Here is a 19904-nt window from a genome sequence, read left to right on the forward strand (position 1 = left end):
ATACAGGAGGGCCTTGCCGTTTGTGAATTAGTTCAATCGCGATGAATTTATTGAGACAAATTTTGCGGGTTGACGAACTATTTTCCACATTTATTCACCTAATTAGCATGTGCCGTGAACACAATAACCCCCTCAAAACCCCCCAACATCATCATCTCCATCAACTCGTCTTTATCGTCGCCATCGCATTTTTGGATCAAGTTTATCATCATCATTATTAAAGGTAAGCTTCCTGATCTTAACTCATGAAAATAAACTTTATTTTATGTTCTAATAACCCTCGTATACACAAGTGACTTGCTGCGTACCAATCCCACTGCTCCCATACATCCCTTCAACTTTTCTTGGATCAATGGTCATTGTACCTCCGTCCATCATGACTACCAGGAGAGGTATGTCCTAAAAACATTTAAATCAATTTATTTTAAAAGGCACACCACTATCATTAAAAAGCAAACAGACGAGTTTAAGCATGTGTAAAATGTGAAAGCGGTGTCAAATCACTGTTCAATAAAAACGAGGACCATTTAAACAAGTACTTTATGAGACTCAATAAATTTGAACACCGGGGCACCAAAAACAGGAAGGAAGGAAGGAAGAAATTCGAAAAACGGACGACACTTGGAACTTTTGCGTCGAATTTAGCACAAGACAAACCGAACACGCTCGTCATCAAAAGAATATTAACAGCTTTAGTAACTCGGTCCTTTTTGTGAAGTTGTTTAACTTTGCAATCAACATATTTAAAATGCAGAAGGGAAAGGGGGATAGGGGGCTGACAAGTGCAAAATAAACTAAATCAACTGTGGAAGTTAAGGGTCATCACTACATGTTACAATATACATTTAAATCAAATCTTTTGTATGTTCATCCATGCATGAAGCATACCATTTGTGCAAGTGTAGCAGCCATGCACTGCTGTATACACACTGGTGTTAAGAGCACAAAAATGTACAAATCACTATTTATTTCTTCCTTGCGCTAACTCTGTAGAGAAATACAAACAATGCGATGATTTTTGTTGACAACCTTGATAACCTAAGAGGATGAAATGAGCAAGCAGATAGAGAAGATATGTCAGCAGCTCAAAGTGCTGCATGCGGAAGGGCAACCTTGATTGGCAGCGGTCCTGCCTCAGATGACTCTACAGCGATCAATGGGCCAGTAAACACGGGTGGCAGCTTCATGACCTGCAATCCGGTTCCTGTCACGGGCAGTTTCTGCAACCACAGTGCATTAATGAGCACTCATGATCAAGAGATCAAACAGAAATCTACAATGCACTTCCGATTGATTGTTGTTGCTGCGCCCTTGTGTCTGAATGACTCGATAAGAGTAGCATTTGTCTGACCTTTTGATTCCTCAGATAAGAACGCACAGCATAAATAAATTAAAAAGAGGACACCAACTTAATGGGCAAACACAGTAGGGTTGTAACAATAAGCCTGTGTCATGATATAATATGCAACTTACGGTAGAATCCTTATCGTGATACATACCTTAAATATTCAAAGCAGAATATCCATCATTGCGTTATGTGATCAATATCATGCATGTATGTATGTGGTGTTGGCTGAGCGGTTAGGGTGCAGGCTTGGGATCCTAGGATCCTGGGTTTGAATCTCGGTCGATCGCTGAATTAACACCAGGGGGATTGACTCAGCCTGTCATCCTTCCGAGGTCGGCAAATTGAGTACCAGCTTGCTGGGATGAATGATCACGATGTGTACCCCGATTTAGAATAGGTACACCGTATCCCTGCGCATCATAAGAGGCGACTAAGGGTTGGCGTCAGGAAGGGCATCCGGCCATAAAAACATTGCCTCAAACAGGGAACCATGATTGTCATGGGGCCCGCAAGGCTAACCCCTGCTCTAGCGGGGAAAAACGGCCTTAAAACGATCATTCATTCATTCATTCACTATGTATGTACGATAGATATATATATATATATATATATATATATATATATATATATATATATATATATATATATATATATATATATACACATCATCCTAGGTAAGAACCAAACAAGAACACCGATTTATTGTCGACAAACGTGCTCATTAGAATAATTATGCAAAAAAAAAAAAAATGCAGGAGAGTAAGATACTTATAATATACCAAGATTCAGATTCAGCATACTCTGTTGCAGAGTGTCGGTGTGGCTGAAGTAGTTTCTTGGCAAGGGTTATACTCGGTGGTTTACCATTGCCTTCCCAGTAGTTAGAGCAGGAATTTCTAATTTGTTCAGAGCCGGCGATAGCTCACCCACTCTTCGAGAAAGACACCGTGGGATCCTTAACGTCCAAAAACTGATGCCAACAAACGTGATGCCACTTTAACATCCATTCAAGGGACGGCACACAAAGTCAAACTGACGAGCTATTGATTAAAAGCAACAAAACACATACTATACCTGCCAACATTTATAAATGAACTAGAATGGCACTCTTCGACATCGCAACGTCAACCGATATGCTTCCGTCTACATTATTACATCATTATACGTACATACTTGTAACAAGTTTGATTTAAATCCCTTCAGCTGTTCTCAAGTATCACAATTTTACCTGACATTACCTCTGATCTTTGACGCCGAAATCTAATCAGTTCATCTTGGCCATTATTTATTTATTCATACTTAGCCTGTTTCTGCTTGGCTGCATCATTTTCTGGGGGTGCAGCTGCGCCGCTGATGCAATGCCCCCTTACTAGCAAGCTGGTACTCATTTTGCCAACCCCAGAAGGATGACAGGCTGAGTCAACCCACTGGTGTTAATCCAATGGATGACAGGAGCTTGAACTCAGGACCCTAGGGATCTTAAGTCAGCCACCTTAACCATCAAAATTCTCATTCAAATACTTTTTTCATCAAAAAACCAGGCAAAATACAACTTTATACATCATCAAATTTCTAAGGTGCAGCTAGATGTTTGGAACTTGCAAGTTTTCACACTCCAAATTCCATGTAATCTTGGTGTATAACATTCATTATCTCAATCACCAAAGATGAATGGAGATTATGTTTTCATTCCAGTCTGTCTCTTTGTCTACAAACAACAACAACAGGCATTTTAAGGCCATTTTCCCTGCGGGGGTTAGCCTTGCAGTCCCCATGACAATCTTCTCCATTTTGCCCTATTTTCTGCATCTCTCCTTGTTAACCCCTTGCCCGCATTTCTTCTTCCACCATCTTTAACCAAGTCTTACTCGGTCGAAGAGGTCTTCTTTGACCTCGAAGACCTCGACCTATCCACCCCCTCCCCCCCCACCCCCCCCCCCCCCCCCCCCCCACGAAGACCTCGAAGGTCTTATTTCTCAATGTCTCTTTGTCTGTGAGCAGGTAATCCCAAAGTTATGGACGGAGTCTCACTGAACTTGGTGGACAGGTTGGGTGTGTGACAAGGACGAATTGTTTCGATTTTGGTGAAGATCTCGACACTAGAATTTACAAAATGATTCTTCACAATTGAAACACAGCCAAAAACGATATATAACATGATATTTCAAAATGTTGTGAACGAGTTATGACAAAACAAGGTGGATGAGTTGGTTAGGTGACAAGAACAAGCCGATTAGATTTTGGTTCAGGTCCAAATCCAGATCCTGCCTATCAGTGGTATATACTGTATATACAAAACGTAACCTGCTCAGCCTGGTGGAGGTATGCGCTTTATCGTGTGCCATTCTAGTTGTCGATGGATGTTATAGACCACCGTGTCTCGCGATGCATTGACAAGTTATCACCAGCACCACAAATATATTATTACAAATCACTGGACCTGATTGACTTCTGAGAAACCCAATGGTACATAACGCTTGCTAAGAAACTGTCTTGGCAGAACTGACGCTCTGTCAACACCATGGTACATTGATTTGATTGAGTAACCAACTTAATGCACTTTTTTTTTTCTGTTGCAGTTTTGAATCTGGTTTTGCTTGTGAAATGATGCACAGGCCATGATAAATATGCATCCAAGAATGTATGGAAATTACAAACATTACAATGTTACCGAGTGCTATTTTTGGTGTGGAATGTTAACCTTTTGTTCTTAAACCATGGCAAATGATGACACAACCTAAGTTTCACCCCCAGATAAATCTGGTAGAGTGCGCATAAAAAAAACAAAAAAAAAACAAAAAAAACAATGACAGCCAAATTGCAATTTGCTCAATAGTGTAGCAGCATAGCAAACCTGTTGTGCATTTTGTGATACAAGCACCAAATTTGGCACAAATGTACATTAATATGTTGCGAACATTTTCAGATATTGGGCCACTTGAAATTCCGTAATTTGTTTTTTCAAATTTTTTCAAATTTCGTAATTTCAAATTTTTCGGGTGACACCGTCACAATTTCGGTCTTCGAGGCCGGCCGATATAGTGGGGCGGCTTAGCCCAAATATTCAAAAGAATTGTGCATTTTGTGATACAAGCACCAAATTTGGCACAAATGTACATTAATATGTTGCGAACATTGTGTGGTCAGCAATGAAGACGAGAGTCTGAATTACATGTATGCAAAAGACCTTGTGAACCAGTGAAGCAAATACACGGGTAAGCATGAATTAAATCTAGGGCATGATATAATTTCCATGATGTTTACCTCTACACTCAATGGTGGAAGGAGGTAATGTTTTGATCCCAGCTTGTCTGTATGTCTGTTTGTCTGTTAGTCCACAAAATTCCAGACAAAGCTTGTAGTAGTGGTAGTTGTAGTGGTAGTGGTGATAACAGAAATTGTTATATAGAACTGAACTTATATTATTATTATATGCAGAAAATAACTTCATTTCTATATGCCCTGCAGTGGACAGGTTAATTGGTTTATGCACTGAAGGGGTCACCCTGGTGTGCACTGCTGTGTTCTGCCTCACTGAGTTGTTCAGGTATGATGTACTCAGCACAAGCTTCCGGTCGGCCCGGAGGTGGGGGTGCGGGGCCTGTCACGGAACGTCAAAACAAACGGCCTGCCGGGGCCGCCCAAAAGTCGGGCGTGAGGGGCGCGTCCACTAATGGAACGCCTCTCGCTTCCCAGATCGAGGGCCACGTGGTCAGGAGAACCTCGTCCCTTCCGGTCACACTTTGCCTATCGGCCGGCCTCGAAGACCGAAATTGTGACGGTGTCACCCGAAAAATTTGAAATTACGAAATTTGAAAAAATTTGAAAAAAAAAATTACGGAATTTCAAGTGGCCCAATATCTGAAAATGTTCGCAACATATTAATGTACATTTGTGCCAAATTTGGTGCTTGTATCACAAAATGCACAATTCTTTTGAATATTTGGGCTAAGCCGCCCCACTACAAGGAATAACTCTAAACAAAGCCTCCTGGGGGTAAAATGTTAACTTTTGCAGTTTCAAAATTTTTATTTTTATGTTGAAGGCTCCAGGTTCCAGGCACCCATCTATATAGCTTAATATCAAGCTATATAGCCCTTGTCGAGGCCAGGCCTTAAATAAACGAGAAGAAACGTGTATGATGAAAAGTGTTTGTTTGCGAGAAAGAGAGATTGAAGCTCGCCCGGTTGCTGTAGTTTCAGTGCTGTAGTTTGAGTGCGACAGAAAGCAAGACTAGCAATCCTGACACGGAGAGTGTAAGATGGTTCCGGGTATGCAAAGTCAGGACGGTAGTTCTACCATGGGCGGTTGCTGTCTACAACCTAATACCTAAAAAAAAACTACTACCAATTGATACCAAGGATCTGCAATCTTGGCGTTAGACAAAAAAAAAAAACACCTTTAGAGGCCATTTTTCCCCGCAAGCGGGCACCGTGGTTGTTTTTTTTTTTTTGGTCCCCTTTTTGAAGCAATGTTTTACGGCTGGATGCCCTTCCTGCCGCCAACCCTTTTTGTCGCCTTTTACGACAAGCAGGGAATTACCAGTGAACTGGTACTCAAATGTTGACAACTTGGCGTTAGACACAATTCATAAAATCTAAAAGTGGGAATTGAAGATTATTTTATACATACATGTGCTGCAGGAATATGGTGATCTGGAGCAGTGACGGTGGTGGCACAGCAGATCCACAGCAGGACAATGATCGAGAGTACAAGGGTGAAAGCCAAAACCCAACGTGGCAGGCCTGAACGGCTGCTTGGAGACACAGAAACAACATTACATTTCTCTACTCTAAAGTGCATGTTGCATGAGATTTCCTTTCAAAAATCACTTCACTGGTCCCGCTGCGGCTCCATAAATCAGCAGAGAAGAACATGCTCTGCTCCGTTAACAAATTGACTGCAATTTATTTATTATATTTTCAACTGAGATCGAGGCTCATGGACACCTGAACGACAGGGTATGACAAGCCAACATCGATAATGAAGCAAATTATGACAGGCGAACTCTGTATAGCAAATTGAACAAACAAAAAGACAGGCGGCATAGCAAGGGACACATGGACAGGACAAGAGAACAGAGGGGGATCATCTATAACTATAAGAGGTGTGTGTGTGTGTGTGTGTGTGTGTGTGTGTGTGTGTGTGTGTGTGTGTGTGTGTGTGTGTGTGTGTGTGTGTGTGTGTGTACGTCGGCATTTTCTCAGAGATGGCCAAATGGATCTTTGTCAAACTCTCAGAGGTTCACCAATGAGTGTTTTAGGCAAAAAATAAACCTTTCTGAAAATCTTGAAAAATAAAGGTGGATTTTTTTTAATGCTGTATAGTGCCTATGTAACTATGTGAAAGGTAATATTAAATGATCCACGACCACATTTCTTACTGAGTATGGGAAAGTGTTTTAGACCCCACAAAAAAATTTGCAAAATTTGATTTCTTCAAAATGCCAGCAGGATTAAAACTAACGAGCAACGCCAGGTACCCCAGCTAGTAGTAGATGAAGGGCACGCAAACAAACAGGAAAACCTGGCAAACATGGCATATATAAAGAGAGAAAAGAAAAAGAGTGCAGTTGAAATGAAAACGGGAGACAGTGAGAATAGCAATAGATCAGGAAAAGACAATGGGGATATCACGTGGGGATAAGGGGAAAAGGGAATATCACGATGTATTCGTCTGTATGTCCATATATATATACTGTATATATGGTTGAGGTGTTGAGGTGTTGAGGTGTGTGTGTGTGTGTGTGTGTGTGTGTGTGTGTGTGTGTGTGTGTGTGTGTGTGTGTGTGTGTGTGTGTGTGTGTGTGTGTGTGTGTGTGTGTGTGTGTGTTCTCCATATACGGGTTTCAGAAGGTGGAACAGTCTTCCCAGGAATCGAAGTAACCACATCCATTTCAGTAAGGGATCATGGTTTATGGACCAGTTTGGAAGTTTTCTTGTTCTCAAAGTTTTGTTCCGACGGCTCTTTTGAGGATTGTCATCGAGCCTCGGACAGCTTCAAATTGCAGTTTGTTTGTCGTAATATTCCCAGCAATGGTTTTTAAGATCTCTAAGGTTATTTTTTGTCATTCCTGTTAATCCAATAATCACTGGCGCAATTTTTGAGGTCTTCAGTTTCCAGAATATTTTCACTTCATTTTTGAGATCTTGGTATTTTAGTGTATGCGGTTATGTTGCAATTAACAGGGGAGTGAAACTTTCATATAGAATCTTGAAACTGGTACTTATTGACTTCTTTAGATCACATAGGACTCAAAACCACCTGTTTCCAATTTTTTCCAGCATGGATACGCACTAAATCCAAGATGGCGGCCATTTAACACGATAATCGCTTAATCGCCAACTATTTTGGACATTTGTAATGGATATAGTTGTCCAGTATATCGTTTTATAGGTTTTATTGGTCACTGAATTCATTGAAGTACTTATCTATCTATAATTCCAGTAATCTCTGTGTGTATGTTTGTATGTTTGTATGTCTGTGACCGCTGTTTCTCGACAACCACGGGTCCGATATACTTTAAACTTGCCAGGTATATTGCTGGGGACCCGAGGATGTGCCTTTTCAAGGTTTCATATTAATCGGACAAGTAGTTACCGAGCTATGTCCAAAAAACGATTCAACCAATCAGAGAGCAGCGAGCTATCACGTGTGCCGAACGTGGCGAACAGACTCTGCCTCGGACGGCACATTTGAGAGCGTATTCATTTATTTCACGTTGGAAAACTATGTTGCCGTTAAACTATGTTTTAAAACTAATTAAAACTAATTTGCGATTCATCGTAACTGCGATTTGCGACCTTCCGGACAGTCAAATGAGGACGTCACTTCCGGACTTACGGATAGTCATAGTGACGCTGAACGTGGCGAGCAGACGCTGCCTCGGACGGCACATTTGAGAGCGTATTCATTTATTTGACGTTGCAATCTGTGTTGATTGTTGTAAGGTACGATCGATTGTAGTACATACATATTTATATTTTGTACATATTCATTACGGGCACGTCACGGGTACGGGTACGGTACGGGTACGGTACGGGTACGGTTCTGGGTACGGTACGGTTACGGGTACGCCACGTACGGGCACGTCCTAGTATCATCAATAACACAAAGCATAAAGTGAATAATCATCCAATATGAGGTATAATTGGCGCCATATGGCATGGCACACCCATATAAATACCCAATGAACGGTACACAAATATTTGGGTTATAATAATGATTATGTATATTTGTTTTTCAGCAAAATAAATCTGTCCTGATCGTTCTATGGAAGACTGCATGGCTTGAGCCATAATAATGTAACCACAGGAATGGATGCATGGGTGCAATCTGCCATGAAATCAGAGTTGACCAGCTTATGAAGTGTCCATTTCTAAACATGTATTTTCTTTTCTACTTGCAGGTAAATAATGGCATCCGAAGCGGAACCTCTGGAGAAAAGGGCACGTACCGAACTAAATTTCAAGCTGTGCATCAAATGTCAAACTTCAAAAGAAGAACAATTAAAGGAACCCCCACAGTCCCAAAAGCAATCAACGTATGACAAATTTCTAACAGCGGTTCGTTTGAGAGCGCAGTTTGGAAACACTGACTTTATTGCACTCAACGAAAAAATTGGACAATTGACAGCACAAGATTTATGTGACATGTTGTGTGGCACAGAACGTGCTATGCTATGAGCACAAATAAAGAACATATAATACGTGATGAAAAGCGCTACAACCGAGCGTGTGCAACATCCGATGTTACTCTCCTTAGTAGCCGAACCGTGGGGAGACCAACTGCTTCATCAACACTTAGTGCTACGGACGAAGAGCCAGTGTCAAAAAAGTACACCCGATCACAGTTAACTGCATATGACAAAACAGAATGTTTCTTCTGTCAAGGTAAAATACAAGGTCCCTTGCACGAATGTCAATCAGCAAATATTGGAAAGCAGATAAAGGACATAGTACACCACTCCAACAACCAAGAATGGAAGGTTAACTATGCCACTGTTCTATCTGACAATGATGCGCTGTCACGTGATATTGTCTACCACAAGAAGTGCATCACCGAACAGTGGCAGTTTCTAAAGCAGGGAAATGCTGCAGACAGTGGATCATGCCCTAAGACAGCTGACCGCTGCAACACAGATGCCAGTGGGCCGACAGTACACCACATCACGGCTGAAATTGAATTCTTTGCCGAAATACAAGATCGCATCAACGAGGGAGAATTTATTCCAATGGACGAAGCAGAAAAGCTATACTTATCGAAGATGGAACAATACAACATCCAGTATGTCTCAAAGTTTTCTAACGCCAAGTCCGAGCGGAGGTGGCTACGACAAAATATCGAGGAAAATGTTAATCTCGTTCAGTTCACACCATTACCGAAGAAGCCTACACTGATACATTCCAAAGCTGCACAAAATGCTGCAGTTGATGAAGCTGTCAAGAACAACACATACGATGACATGAAGAAGTTATTTGAAGCAAGCAGAGTCCTACGTAAATTGATCCAGGAAACAAAGAAAGACCCGTGGGTTTTCACCGGAACACTCGAAAATAGTGAGCATTGCGTAGTGCCACAGGAGCTCCACAGCATGGTGCTTTGGATCATGAAAGGTACAACTACAGTTAAAACTGAAGCTTGTGCACAAGAGTTTAATAGATCTGCGTCAATCGTCTCTCAGCAAATAGTACAAGCCCACAAATCTAATCGGCAACTCCTGTATGACCCAAAATCACCAGTGGCTGCGTCGTAATCGATGGCATGGCTCTCGTGCAGGAGATGGTTGTTCGGAAGGATGGTATAAAGTGTTGCCGAGACCTGTCAGGCTGTTATTCATTCAACATTCGAAGTGTTGACAACAAGTCGCAAGGCTACAGTGACATATACTTATTATTCGATAACTACACTGTTACAAACTCCATGAAGGACAGAACGAGACAGCTCCGAACAGCAGGAAGAGCACAAGACAAGGGATACAAAATAGAAGATTCCACACCGATCAAAGACTTTAAGGTATTCCAAGGAACCAAGGAAACCAAAGCCAACCTCGTGCTATACCTTGCACAAAAATCTGTCCAGCTGTGCAAACTGCCGATCACTACCCACACACACAAAGGTGTTATGTCTTCCCAATCAAACATGGTGAACATCACAAGTACACAGGAGGAAGCCGACACGTTACTGGTCATGTATGCAGTAGCAGTGAGTAGTTTGGGTAATACACCACATATATACTCCTCTGACACAGATGTGTTGGTGCTCGCTCTGCGCAGGGTCCCAAACCTCAACACAGAGAGTCTCATCATCATGGGCTCTGGTGATCGACGACGGAAGATTAAACTCAAACCTATCTACATGGCCATCGGCGCAGAACGTGCAGCAGCTTTGCCAGGATTCCACGCGCTCACTGGATGTGATACCACTGGCCACATCCAGGGAAAGGGAAAGCCTACTTGCTTCAAATCCTTCATGAAGGCTAGTGATGACGTAATCCATGCACTAGCTGGGCTTGGTGTTGGTGTGTATCCATCTCCGGAGGTGTTGGCTGGTTGTGAAAAGTTCGTGTGTCAGCTCTTCAAACCTGGTTATGAATCAGCTAAAGCACTCCGGTGGCATATGTTCAAGCAACTCAAGGGCAACCAGGGTGTAGAGAAACTACCTCTAACTCAAGGATCCATAACTGAACACATTCTGCGAGCACACTTCCAAGCTAACATTTGGGTGCAGGACACAGTAGCTGTTCCAAGTCTTCTAGATCCAGTATCGTTGGGATGGAAACAACTAGATGACGGACGTTGTGTTCCTGTGACGTCGAAAGTTCCACCGGTACCAGAGGCTGTCGTCGGCCTCGTGAAGTGTTCATGTATTGCCAGCAAATGCAGTGGACGGTGTTCTTGCAAGACCAATAATCTGTCATGCACAGAGCTTTGCAAGTGTGAAGGTGCTGAAGGATCATGCACTAATGTTGCAAATGAGGAGACAGAGAGTGATGATGATGATGACAGCGACAGTGATGACTAATAACGTGGCAGTAATAATAACTAGCATCCGGATACATGTATAATTGAGCATCCAATTTGATATGTGTATGAACACCATTTTGTTTTCCCCATGATTGTTAGATACATAAGATGCCTAGGTAAATTTCCATAACACAAGTATGTTGATAAATGGTTTGATTTTTCTGTATATGGTGGCCACCATCTTGGACTTATTCTACGACATTAATGAAAACATTGAAAACTTCTTAAAGAAGTAACATACTTGGAAGAAAAGAATATATTGTAATCACAAAAATGTCAGCTTATCATTATACATGTACGTAAATAAATGGTTCAGATATTAAAATATCGTATTTTTTCGAAATTTGGTGGACGCCATCTTGGATGTTGTCAATGGATATGAATGAAAACATTGAAGACAGTCTATTTCATACAACCATATTTAAAAAAAAAAAAATTTCATACAACCATATGTAGATACAAATATATTGTAATCAAAAGCATGTCCATAATAAACTTATCATTGTGCATATATTGAATACATTGGTTCAAATATAACGATTTATTGCTTTTTCGGTATATGCTGGCGGCCATCTTGAATTTTGCCACTGGACATAATTTAAAAAATTGGAAACAGGTTGTTTTGTGTTCAGTGTGATCATAGAAAGTAAAAAATCACAAGTTTGCAGATTCTATATGAACCGTTCACTAAATAACACAACGACCTACACTATTTGGTCATTTTCTTGATTTCTGCATTGTTTAGGCCAGAATCGCTGGGGGTTAACACCTCAGTTAGCAATGCCTTCTTTTCTTTTTTGTACCTTGGTGCTATATCCGGTTGCAATGCTTTGTTTTCTATGTTCACGCTTGATGGGATCATTAGGTGATACGGTGAGCATTTCTTCCTTGTTTTCAGTGATTGCTTTTGGTTTGTTTCCACGAGTTTTCTGGAACTGGGATATTGAGACTTTTGCAGACGTGCCAGTGGGTTACTGTATTTTCCGGTGTATTAACCTCGCTTTTTTATCGGCAAAAAGGTTAAAGGTTAGGGGGGTGTGGTTAATACACAGATGTAGCAAAAACAAGAATTTTTTTTGTTTTTGTTTTTTGTATACAAGTCAAAGCTCGTGTGAGAGCGAACACATATAACAAAGTCAAAAAAGTATAAAACAGTATAAAAAGTATAAAAACCATATAATATAATAAACACTTTAAAAACACACACTTATAAAACACGTTCACACTTTCATTAGCATGTCATAAATTCCGATGTAACGTTTAATTCAACTATACATGGAATCTCATGGAAGAACAGAATGACAGGGAGCAACAGTACAAACAAAACGTTTTAGTACAACTGCATAGTTGTCAAAGCACGTGATGAATAAAAACGTTAACATGTCAAAACACCTTTATAATTGAATGATCAAAAGGTTTACTCAAGCCCAACAATTTACCGTGCCATGCACATCAAGAAGCCGTGGTGATCATGTGCATCGGTAGAACGGCTGTTGGTATCCCACTGACCTCTGCTGGATATGTCTGTACGAACTTGTGTGTCTGAAAAGGCAATTAGCAAAGTGTTATCACACACGTCATTATGCATGCACACAAAATAAAGTCGTTAAAAAGGAAAGAAAAGAAAAGATGGAGTCACATGCACATACTTTGCAACAAAATCATGATATTTGATCCAATTCCAATGACGTCCACTACCTCGGAATGTGCATGCTACATAGCAATAGTCTCCAGTGACAACTGGGGTTATAGTACAAAGCATTACCAAGTTGGGATTTGTGTGACTCATCCAGACCATCTGACACCTTTTCTCGAAACTCCAAATAGAGCCCAGGTTGGGACTGTTGACCGGCAGCACATATGTGGGTGAAAGGGGGAGAGCAAGGTGAGGATGGAGTCGGGACAGTACCAGAAAAAAAAAACACACACAAAAACTATCAAATAGAGGGAAGTTGATGGTGAGCCATCGCAATCCCCACACTTCCCACATAAAGCAAAGTTTAAAGATGACAAAATGTGATATCAAATTGACCCAATATCTCATTTTGAGTTTAAACTAGAATGGCACTCTTTAATGTGGTGACGTCGACCGATATGCCTCCACCCCCATTGTTGCATCATTATACATACTTGAAGCAAGTTTGATTTAAATCGCTTCAACTGTTCTCAAGTATCACATTTTTACCTGACATGACCTCTGACGCCAAAATCTAATCAGTTCATCTTTTCATCATAATATGTACTTATAACAAGTTTGGTCAAAATCCCATTATTAGGTCACAAATTTGTGCAGTAACAGAATTTTTACCTAACGAAACCTCTGACCTTTGCCCTCTTGATGCAGAAATCTAATCAGTTCCACCTTTGCATCATAATATATACTTGTACCAGGTTTGCTCAAAATCTCAACACTGGTTCACAAGTTAGCTCGGTAACAGAATTTTCATCTAAAAGGACCTCTGACCTTTTGACCCCATCATCTAGTCAGTTCATCTTTACATCATTATACATACCTGTACCATGTTTGACTTGGAACCCTTGAGCCATTCTTAAGTTATGACGGTAAATAAATAATTGTAACTTAACTTGACCTGTGACCTTTGGCCTCTTGACCCCAAAATCTAATCAGTTCATCTTTACACAATTATACATACCTGGTACCAAGTTTGACTTAGATCTCTTCAGCCATTCCCATTACAAGGTCACAAATTATCGCAGTAACATAATTTTTTTTTTTATCCCTGAAGGACAGCCGGACGGGCAACCCAAAAACATAATGCCCCTGGCGACTTCGTTGGCGGAGGCATATAAATTCGCATTTTGAACTCTAACCTTGGACTTTGACTATGAGTCAAACCCCCCAAAAAATCATTACATATTATTTCATGCATCTCCCAATGTTGATTACATATACAAAGCTTCATTAAAAACGTTTTAAAATGTGGCCGCAATTGCATTTTTTTGGTATTTGACCTTTTGACCCCACCCCAGGTGGTGGAGCCAAAATGCCACTGCTCTTGCACCTTCATGCCATGTGTTCATGCCTACATACCATCATAACTACCAAGTTTCGTGAATTTCTGTACAACCATTCAGGAGATAGCGTGACGGACGGGCAGATGGAAAGACGGACGGAGATGATTACAATATCCCCACATTTGTTTTCAAAAAGCGTGAGGATAACTGGAATGCTTTCGATGAAGTTGTTTACTCACACTGTTTTCTATTCGTGCAATACATCCCCAGAAGATGCTAACCAATATCGTCACACCACCATGGTGTGAATAAATATAATCCTGTCCTAATTTTCATTTCATATTTTCCCTGTGAGCTCAAATTTTAACTCATCTGAGGCATTCACAATATGAAGCTCTGGGCCAAATCTGGCGATTCTAGTTGCCTTTGTTCAGGTGTTTTTCCAAGAAACAAACAGACCTACGGCCATGGAAAAATAACAATGTTGAGAGCGTTAGGTTCCAAATAACCCAGAGGAGAGAGATTTGATGGAGGGGTGGGAAGAGGAGAGAGGGGACAGTGCCCTATTGAGTCATGAACAAATAAATACCTCAGGCTGTATTTATGAATTTTCAAGGGATGACGTGGAACGACGGAGGATGCCCAGTCTGCGGGTGGCTTGGGAGGGCAGCATTGTGATATGCTCAGCACAAGGAGAGGTCATGGCTTATAGTGAGGCTCAGAAGTAGCTCACCGACTACTTCCTCCAACCCCCCCCCCCCCCCCCACCCCCACACCCCATCAGCGTTTCTCTCAAGTTTTTTTTTTTTTTTACCTTGCCATCGTTCTTGAAATGGTAATACAAGAGTAAAAATCAGATCAGCTGTGTACCATACTTCAAGGATAGAGAGCTAAAACAGCTCTGTTCAGTGTGGTACCTGCACAAGTATATCATGCATGTCTTACAACTTTTGGTGCAAGTTTACTGAACAGGGCAGTGGAGTCTCACACATGGTCACCTCAGGGTGGCATCATTGGCAACGTGGTACCCACAGGAACAAATACCATTACATGACTGTGGCAGAGGAGCTGCCCAAATTAAATATGAAGGGGAAACCTGGCTCACGCCAACAATCTGATTTCTTTGTGAAAACCACTGCATTTTAAAAAGCCAAAGTTTTACAAAAACTTGTCTTTTTTTACTACATTCCAATGTAGATGTGGCAACACAGGATAACGGATTCCAAAAACTGCTAATGACCTTTAGAAACCACATATTTAAGTTGAGAATGATATGCAAAGGATGAAAAAGGCATATTTATGAGAACAAGCCCAATTAAGGATAATAATAAATAAATAAATAATAAATTTAAAAAACCACCTATCGAGGCCATTTTTCCCCGCAAAGCGGGGGTTGGCCTTTTTCGCGTACCGTGGTTGTTGTTGTTTTTTGGTCCCCTTTTTGAAGCAATGTTTTACAGCCGGATGCCCTTCCTGCCGCCAACCCTTTTTGTCGCCTTTTACGACAAGCAGGGAATTACCAGTGAACTGGTACTCAATTAGCCGACCTCGGAAGGATGACAGGCTGAGTCAACCCCCCTGGCGTTAATTCAGCGATCGACCAGGATTCGAACCCAGGATCCTAGGATCCTAAGCTGGCACCCTAGCCGCTAGCCCAACACCAGGGTTATCAGACATGGTCACCTCTCAGACATGGTCAACAAGCCCAATCAAGGATACAAGGAGCAAATAAGGGAGAGTAATATGGCCATTTGATATCCCTTGTGAAGCTCTCTTGACTTTTGATCAAAATTAAAGTTATTAGGGAAAATACAAATCAGCGCAAGAATCGTTTCAGCTCTTACCTGGAACATGACAACACGGCCATCATCTGCCTGCATATAGAAGGTCCAAGAAGAGGAAAGCAGTCCATGAGCAGAGTCGAGTAAACGAGCCCACGATGAGCCAAGTAGACCGAGTGTGTGCATGTGTGGAAGCATGGCTGCCAACTGGGTATATGGAGTGAAAGAAAACGAGGAAGAATCAAAATGGGTGCATCCAGAACTAGCTGGGTAAATTGTACGCTAGGCATGAGCCTTAGTAACTGTAGAAAATTAATTTGAAAAATAAAGGTTTAAATAATACCTGTTGCTGCCTGAGCTCTGCCAGAGGTTGCTGAACTCGACAACCTACAATACAGCTCTCTTCTTCAGCTGCATTGTTGTAAGCTTCTGTACAAGCTACAACCAGACAGAAATAAAATTGGAATGGACCAATCAGGACATTACTCGAGGAGACAATGGCCAAAATCAATGCAGTATATATGCGATTTGAACCTCAGATCCCAATATCATGAATCACGTGGCAAATGGAAATAGAAAAACAACATGTTAGTTGGTATAACCAATCCGATGAAACCTTCGAAATATTTGCTGAAATGATCCTCAATTGCTTGCAGTTGGTTCGTAAATATATGAGGATCCCATTCGTCATTTGGAATCACTCATGAGAATTATAACAATTGCAGAAAAAAAAGGGATTATCAATTTTAGCAAATGAGTATGTTCATGTAGATACATATATAATATACAAAGGTCTTTCTTAACACTCACTCACTCATAAATGTTTAATAGTACTTTCTAGGTGGGCTACAAATCTGAAGATTTGCATACTTGCGCACCTTGAAGACAAGATTCCGGAGGGGTGAGGGTTGAGAGGGAAGGTTAATCACAACCCGTCCGTAAATGGAAGTAGAGCGAAGTCCCCACGCTTCCCATCTAAAGCAAAGTTGAAAGATGGCAAAACGTTCCACCAGGAATGACCCAAAATCCAATTTCGAGTTAATTTTTTTCCCCCATTTAGACACCTGGGAGGACCCTAAATGCCCAACCCTTGCGGCATGAACCAGCGGCCAAATCCCAAAAAATTGTTACATATTTCATGTGTCCCCCCAATGTTGATTGCATAAACAAAGTTTCATTGTGAAATGTTTTAAAATGTGCTTGTAATTGCATTTTTAGCTGCGACGATCAGCTCTATGAGAGGACCGCGTTGTTGTTGTTGTTGGGGTGCCTTTTTGAATAGCGCATGCGCATACACTTGGACGTGCGTTGGTATGAGGTAAGAACATCGCGGACTAAAATCGCGATTTGTTTGAAGATACCAAAATAAATTTAGCAACAAAGACAACATGAATGTTTTCATATCAATCTCGTTTCACAAAACTTGACACAAATTAGGTGTAATTATTGAATAGCGCATGTGCATACAATCGGACTTCCCCTACCGACCAAGCCCGTTTCAAATTATCCCTCTGCCACCCAGAATTAACATTAATAAATAACATTAATGAATTAACATTAACAGAAATAACATTCACGTCCATACATTATATGTAATCAGTTGATGAAGCATGTTGCGTCGCAAAACAAAGGACAAGACAAGACCAGAACTGAAACACAAAAAGACGCTAGTGCATGCGTATAATTTAAGTGACTGGTCGAATTTGGTAGCGCACATTGCAACGGATATCCTCATGATTCTACACGTCGCAGCTGGTGACCACACTGTGGTCATTTTTCTCTTGTTGGTATTTAACCTTTTGACCCACCCCAGGGGGTGAGGCCAAATGTGATGCACTGCTCCTGCAGGTTCGTAATATGTGGTGATCATAACCATCAAGCTTGGTGAATTTCTACACAACCGTTGAGGAGGAGATAGCATGACGGACAAACAGCCAGACAGACAAGACAGACAGAGACAGACGATTACAATATCCTCCAATTTTTTCTAAAAGGGTGCAGATAAATATCAGTGGACAAAGGTCGGCATGTGTTGCCTCACTCCTGCTCACAGAGAGCCAGGTGCCTGAAGACAACAGAATGTCACGTGATGTCGCATGGGTACGATCTCTCCCCAAGGGAGTTCGTGATTCTCAGTTTTATAGCAGCATGATGAAACAAGTGCTTGTGGGATTTTGTTGTCTCGAAGATTGTGTGTATGTGTACAGTCGTGGCCAAGAATAATGGCACCCTTGCACTTTTTTCAGATAATTCACCATTTCTTCCAGAAAATTGTTGAAATTAAAAAATATTTTGGTATCCACATGTATTTCTTCAGTTTGCAGTGGAACAAAGCAAAAAAAGCTGAAAAAATACTAAATCTGAGTTTATTCGACACAGAAATCCTAAAATGGCCCGGACAATATTATTGGCACCTTTTAGAAGTTGTTAGAAATAATTAGATTTCAAGCAGGTGATTCTCCTTTACTTTGTAATTGAACACCTGTGGTGACGTGCAGGTGCCTGCAATAAAAAAATCACTCATTCAACCAGTTTGAAAAGAGAAAAGGAGCCCAACCTCACGAATGCTCTTGTGGCTGAATGGAAGCAAATCCCCACAGCAATGTGCCAACATCCAGTGGAAAGCCTTCTCAGAAGAGTGGAGGCTGTTATAGCAGAAAAGGGTGGACCAACTGCATATTAATGCCCATGATTTTGGAATGAGGTGTGTGATGTTCGGGTGTGAACCCACCAGACCCACCATATATGAACCCACCAGTGTGTACCCAAGTTTAGAATAGGTACACCGTATCCCTGCGTGTCGTAAGAGGCAACTAAAAGGATTGGCGCCAGGAAGGGCATCCGGCCATAAAACATTGCCTCAAAAAAAGGGAACCATGACAATTACAACTACATATGGGCAGGGTACAGCCCGAAGTACCCCGTGGGGGACCTCACTCCCTCTCGTCAAAACTCAAGGTGGGGAACCCGATCGAAGCAAGGGTGGAAATCACTCCATTTATGACGACGAAACGTCTGATGCCCCACGTGGAGATCGGTTTCTGAGGTTTGGGACATGGAATGAAGGGACAATGACAGGGAGATCAGGAGAAGTGGTGGAAGTATTGGTCAGAAGAAGAGTAGACATATGTTGAGAACAGGAGACGAGATGGAAGGGAAGTGGTGTGAGAATGGTGAAGGGTAGGCAGGGACAGAAATACAAGTTTGTGTGGCAAGAGTGCCTGGAAGGTGTGCATGGTGTTGGGGTCCTGTTTTCTCAGGAGTTTGTAGACAGTGTGGTGAGTGTGACGAGAGTGAGTGAACGGTTGATGATGGTGAAAATGATGATTGGAAAGCTCTTGGTGAACGTCATCTCAGGATATGCTCCGCAGGTCAGTCGGAGCGATGAAGAGGACAAGTTCTGGTGTGCAAAAGAGAAGCTGATGGAAAACGTGAAAGATGAGGAAGTTTTTGGCGTAGGAGGAGACCTAAATGGACATGTGGGAAGGAGTGTACACGGTTTTGAGAGAGTTCATGGGGGTTACGGATATGGTGTGAGGAATGGAGAAGGTGAAAGGATTTTGGAGTTTGCTGATGGAGCTGATTTGTAATACTCAGTTCCAGAAAGAGGATAATAAGCTTGTTACATACACATCAGGTGGGTCGACGACAACCGTTGATAGGGGGCACCTCCGGGACACAAAGGTGATCCCGGGGAGGAGGCTGTTTCACAGCACCACTTAGTTGAATATGAATGAATGAATGATCGTTTTAAGGCCATTTTCCCCGCTAGAG

The 19904-nt window shown here is 41.6% G+C and overlaps 1 protein-coding gene across 1 annotated transcript in view; it reads right to left on the reverse strand.

The window, feature by feature from the left end:
• Nucleotides 1-397: 397 nt before the first annotated feature.
• The window catches only part of LOC137424848 (transmembrane protein 59), a 58433-nt gene continuing 38926 nt past the window's right edge, over nt 398-19904 (reverse strand). The window contains exons 3-8 of the mRNA XM_068112725.2: nt 16474-16568; nt 16194-16337; nt 13139-13214; nt 12813-12915; nt 5981-6101; nt 398-1220 (exon numbers count right to left, since the gene is read on the reverse strand). Of these exons, the coding sequence (XP_067968826.2) occupies nt 1086-1220; nt 5981-6101; nt 12813-12915; nt 13139-13214; nt 16194-16337; nt 16474-16568 (674 nt within the window). The 3' untranslated portion in view covers nt 398-1085. The remainder of the gene's footprint in view (nt 1221-5980; nt 6102-12812; nt 12916-13138; nt 13215-16193; nt 16338-16473; nt 16569-19904) is intronic.

The sequence above is a fragment of the Myxine glutinosa genome, chromosome 1 (assembly GCF_964187855.1).
Source record: "Myxine glutinosa chromosome 1, kmMyxGlut1.1, whole genome shotgun sequence".
NCBI lineage: Eukaryota > Metazoa > Chordata > Myxini > Myxiniformes > Myxinidae > Myxine > Myxine glutinosa.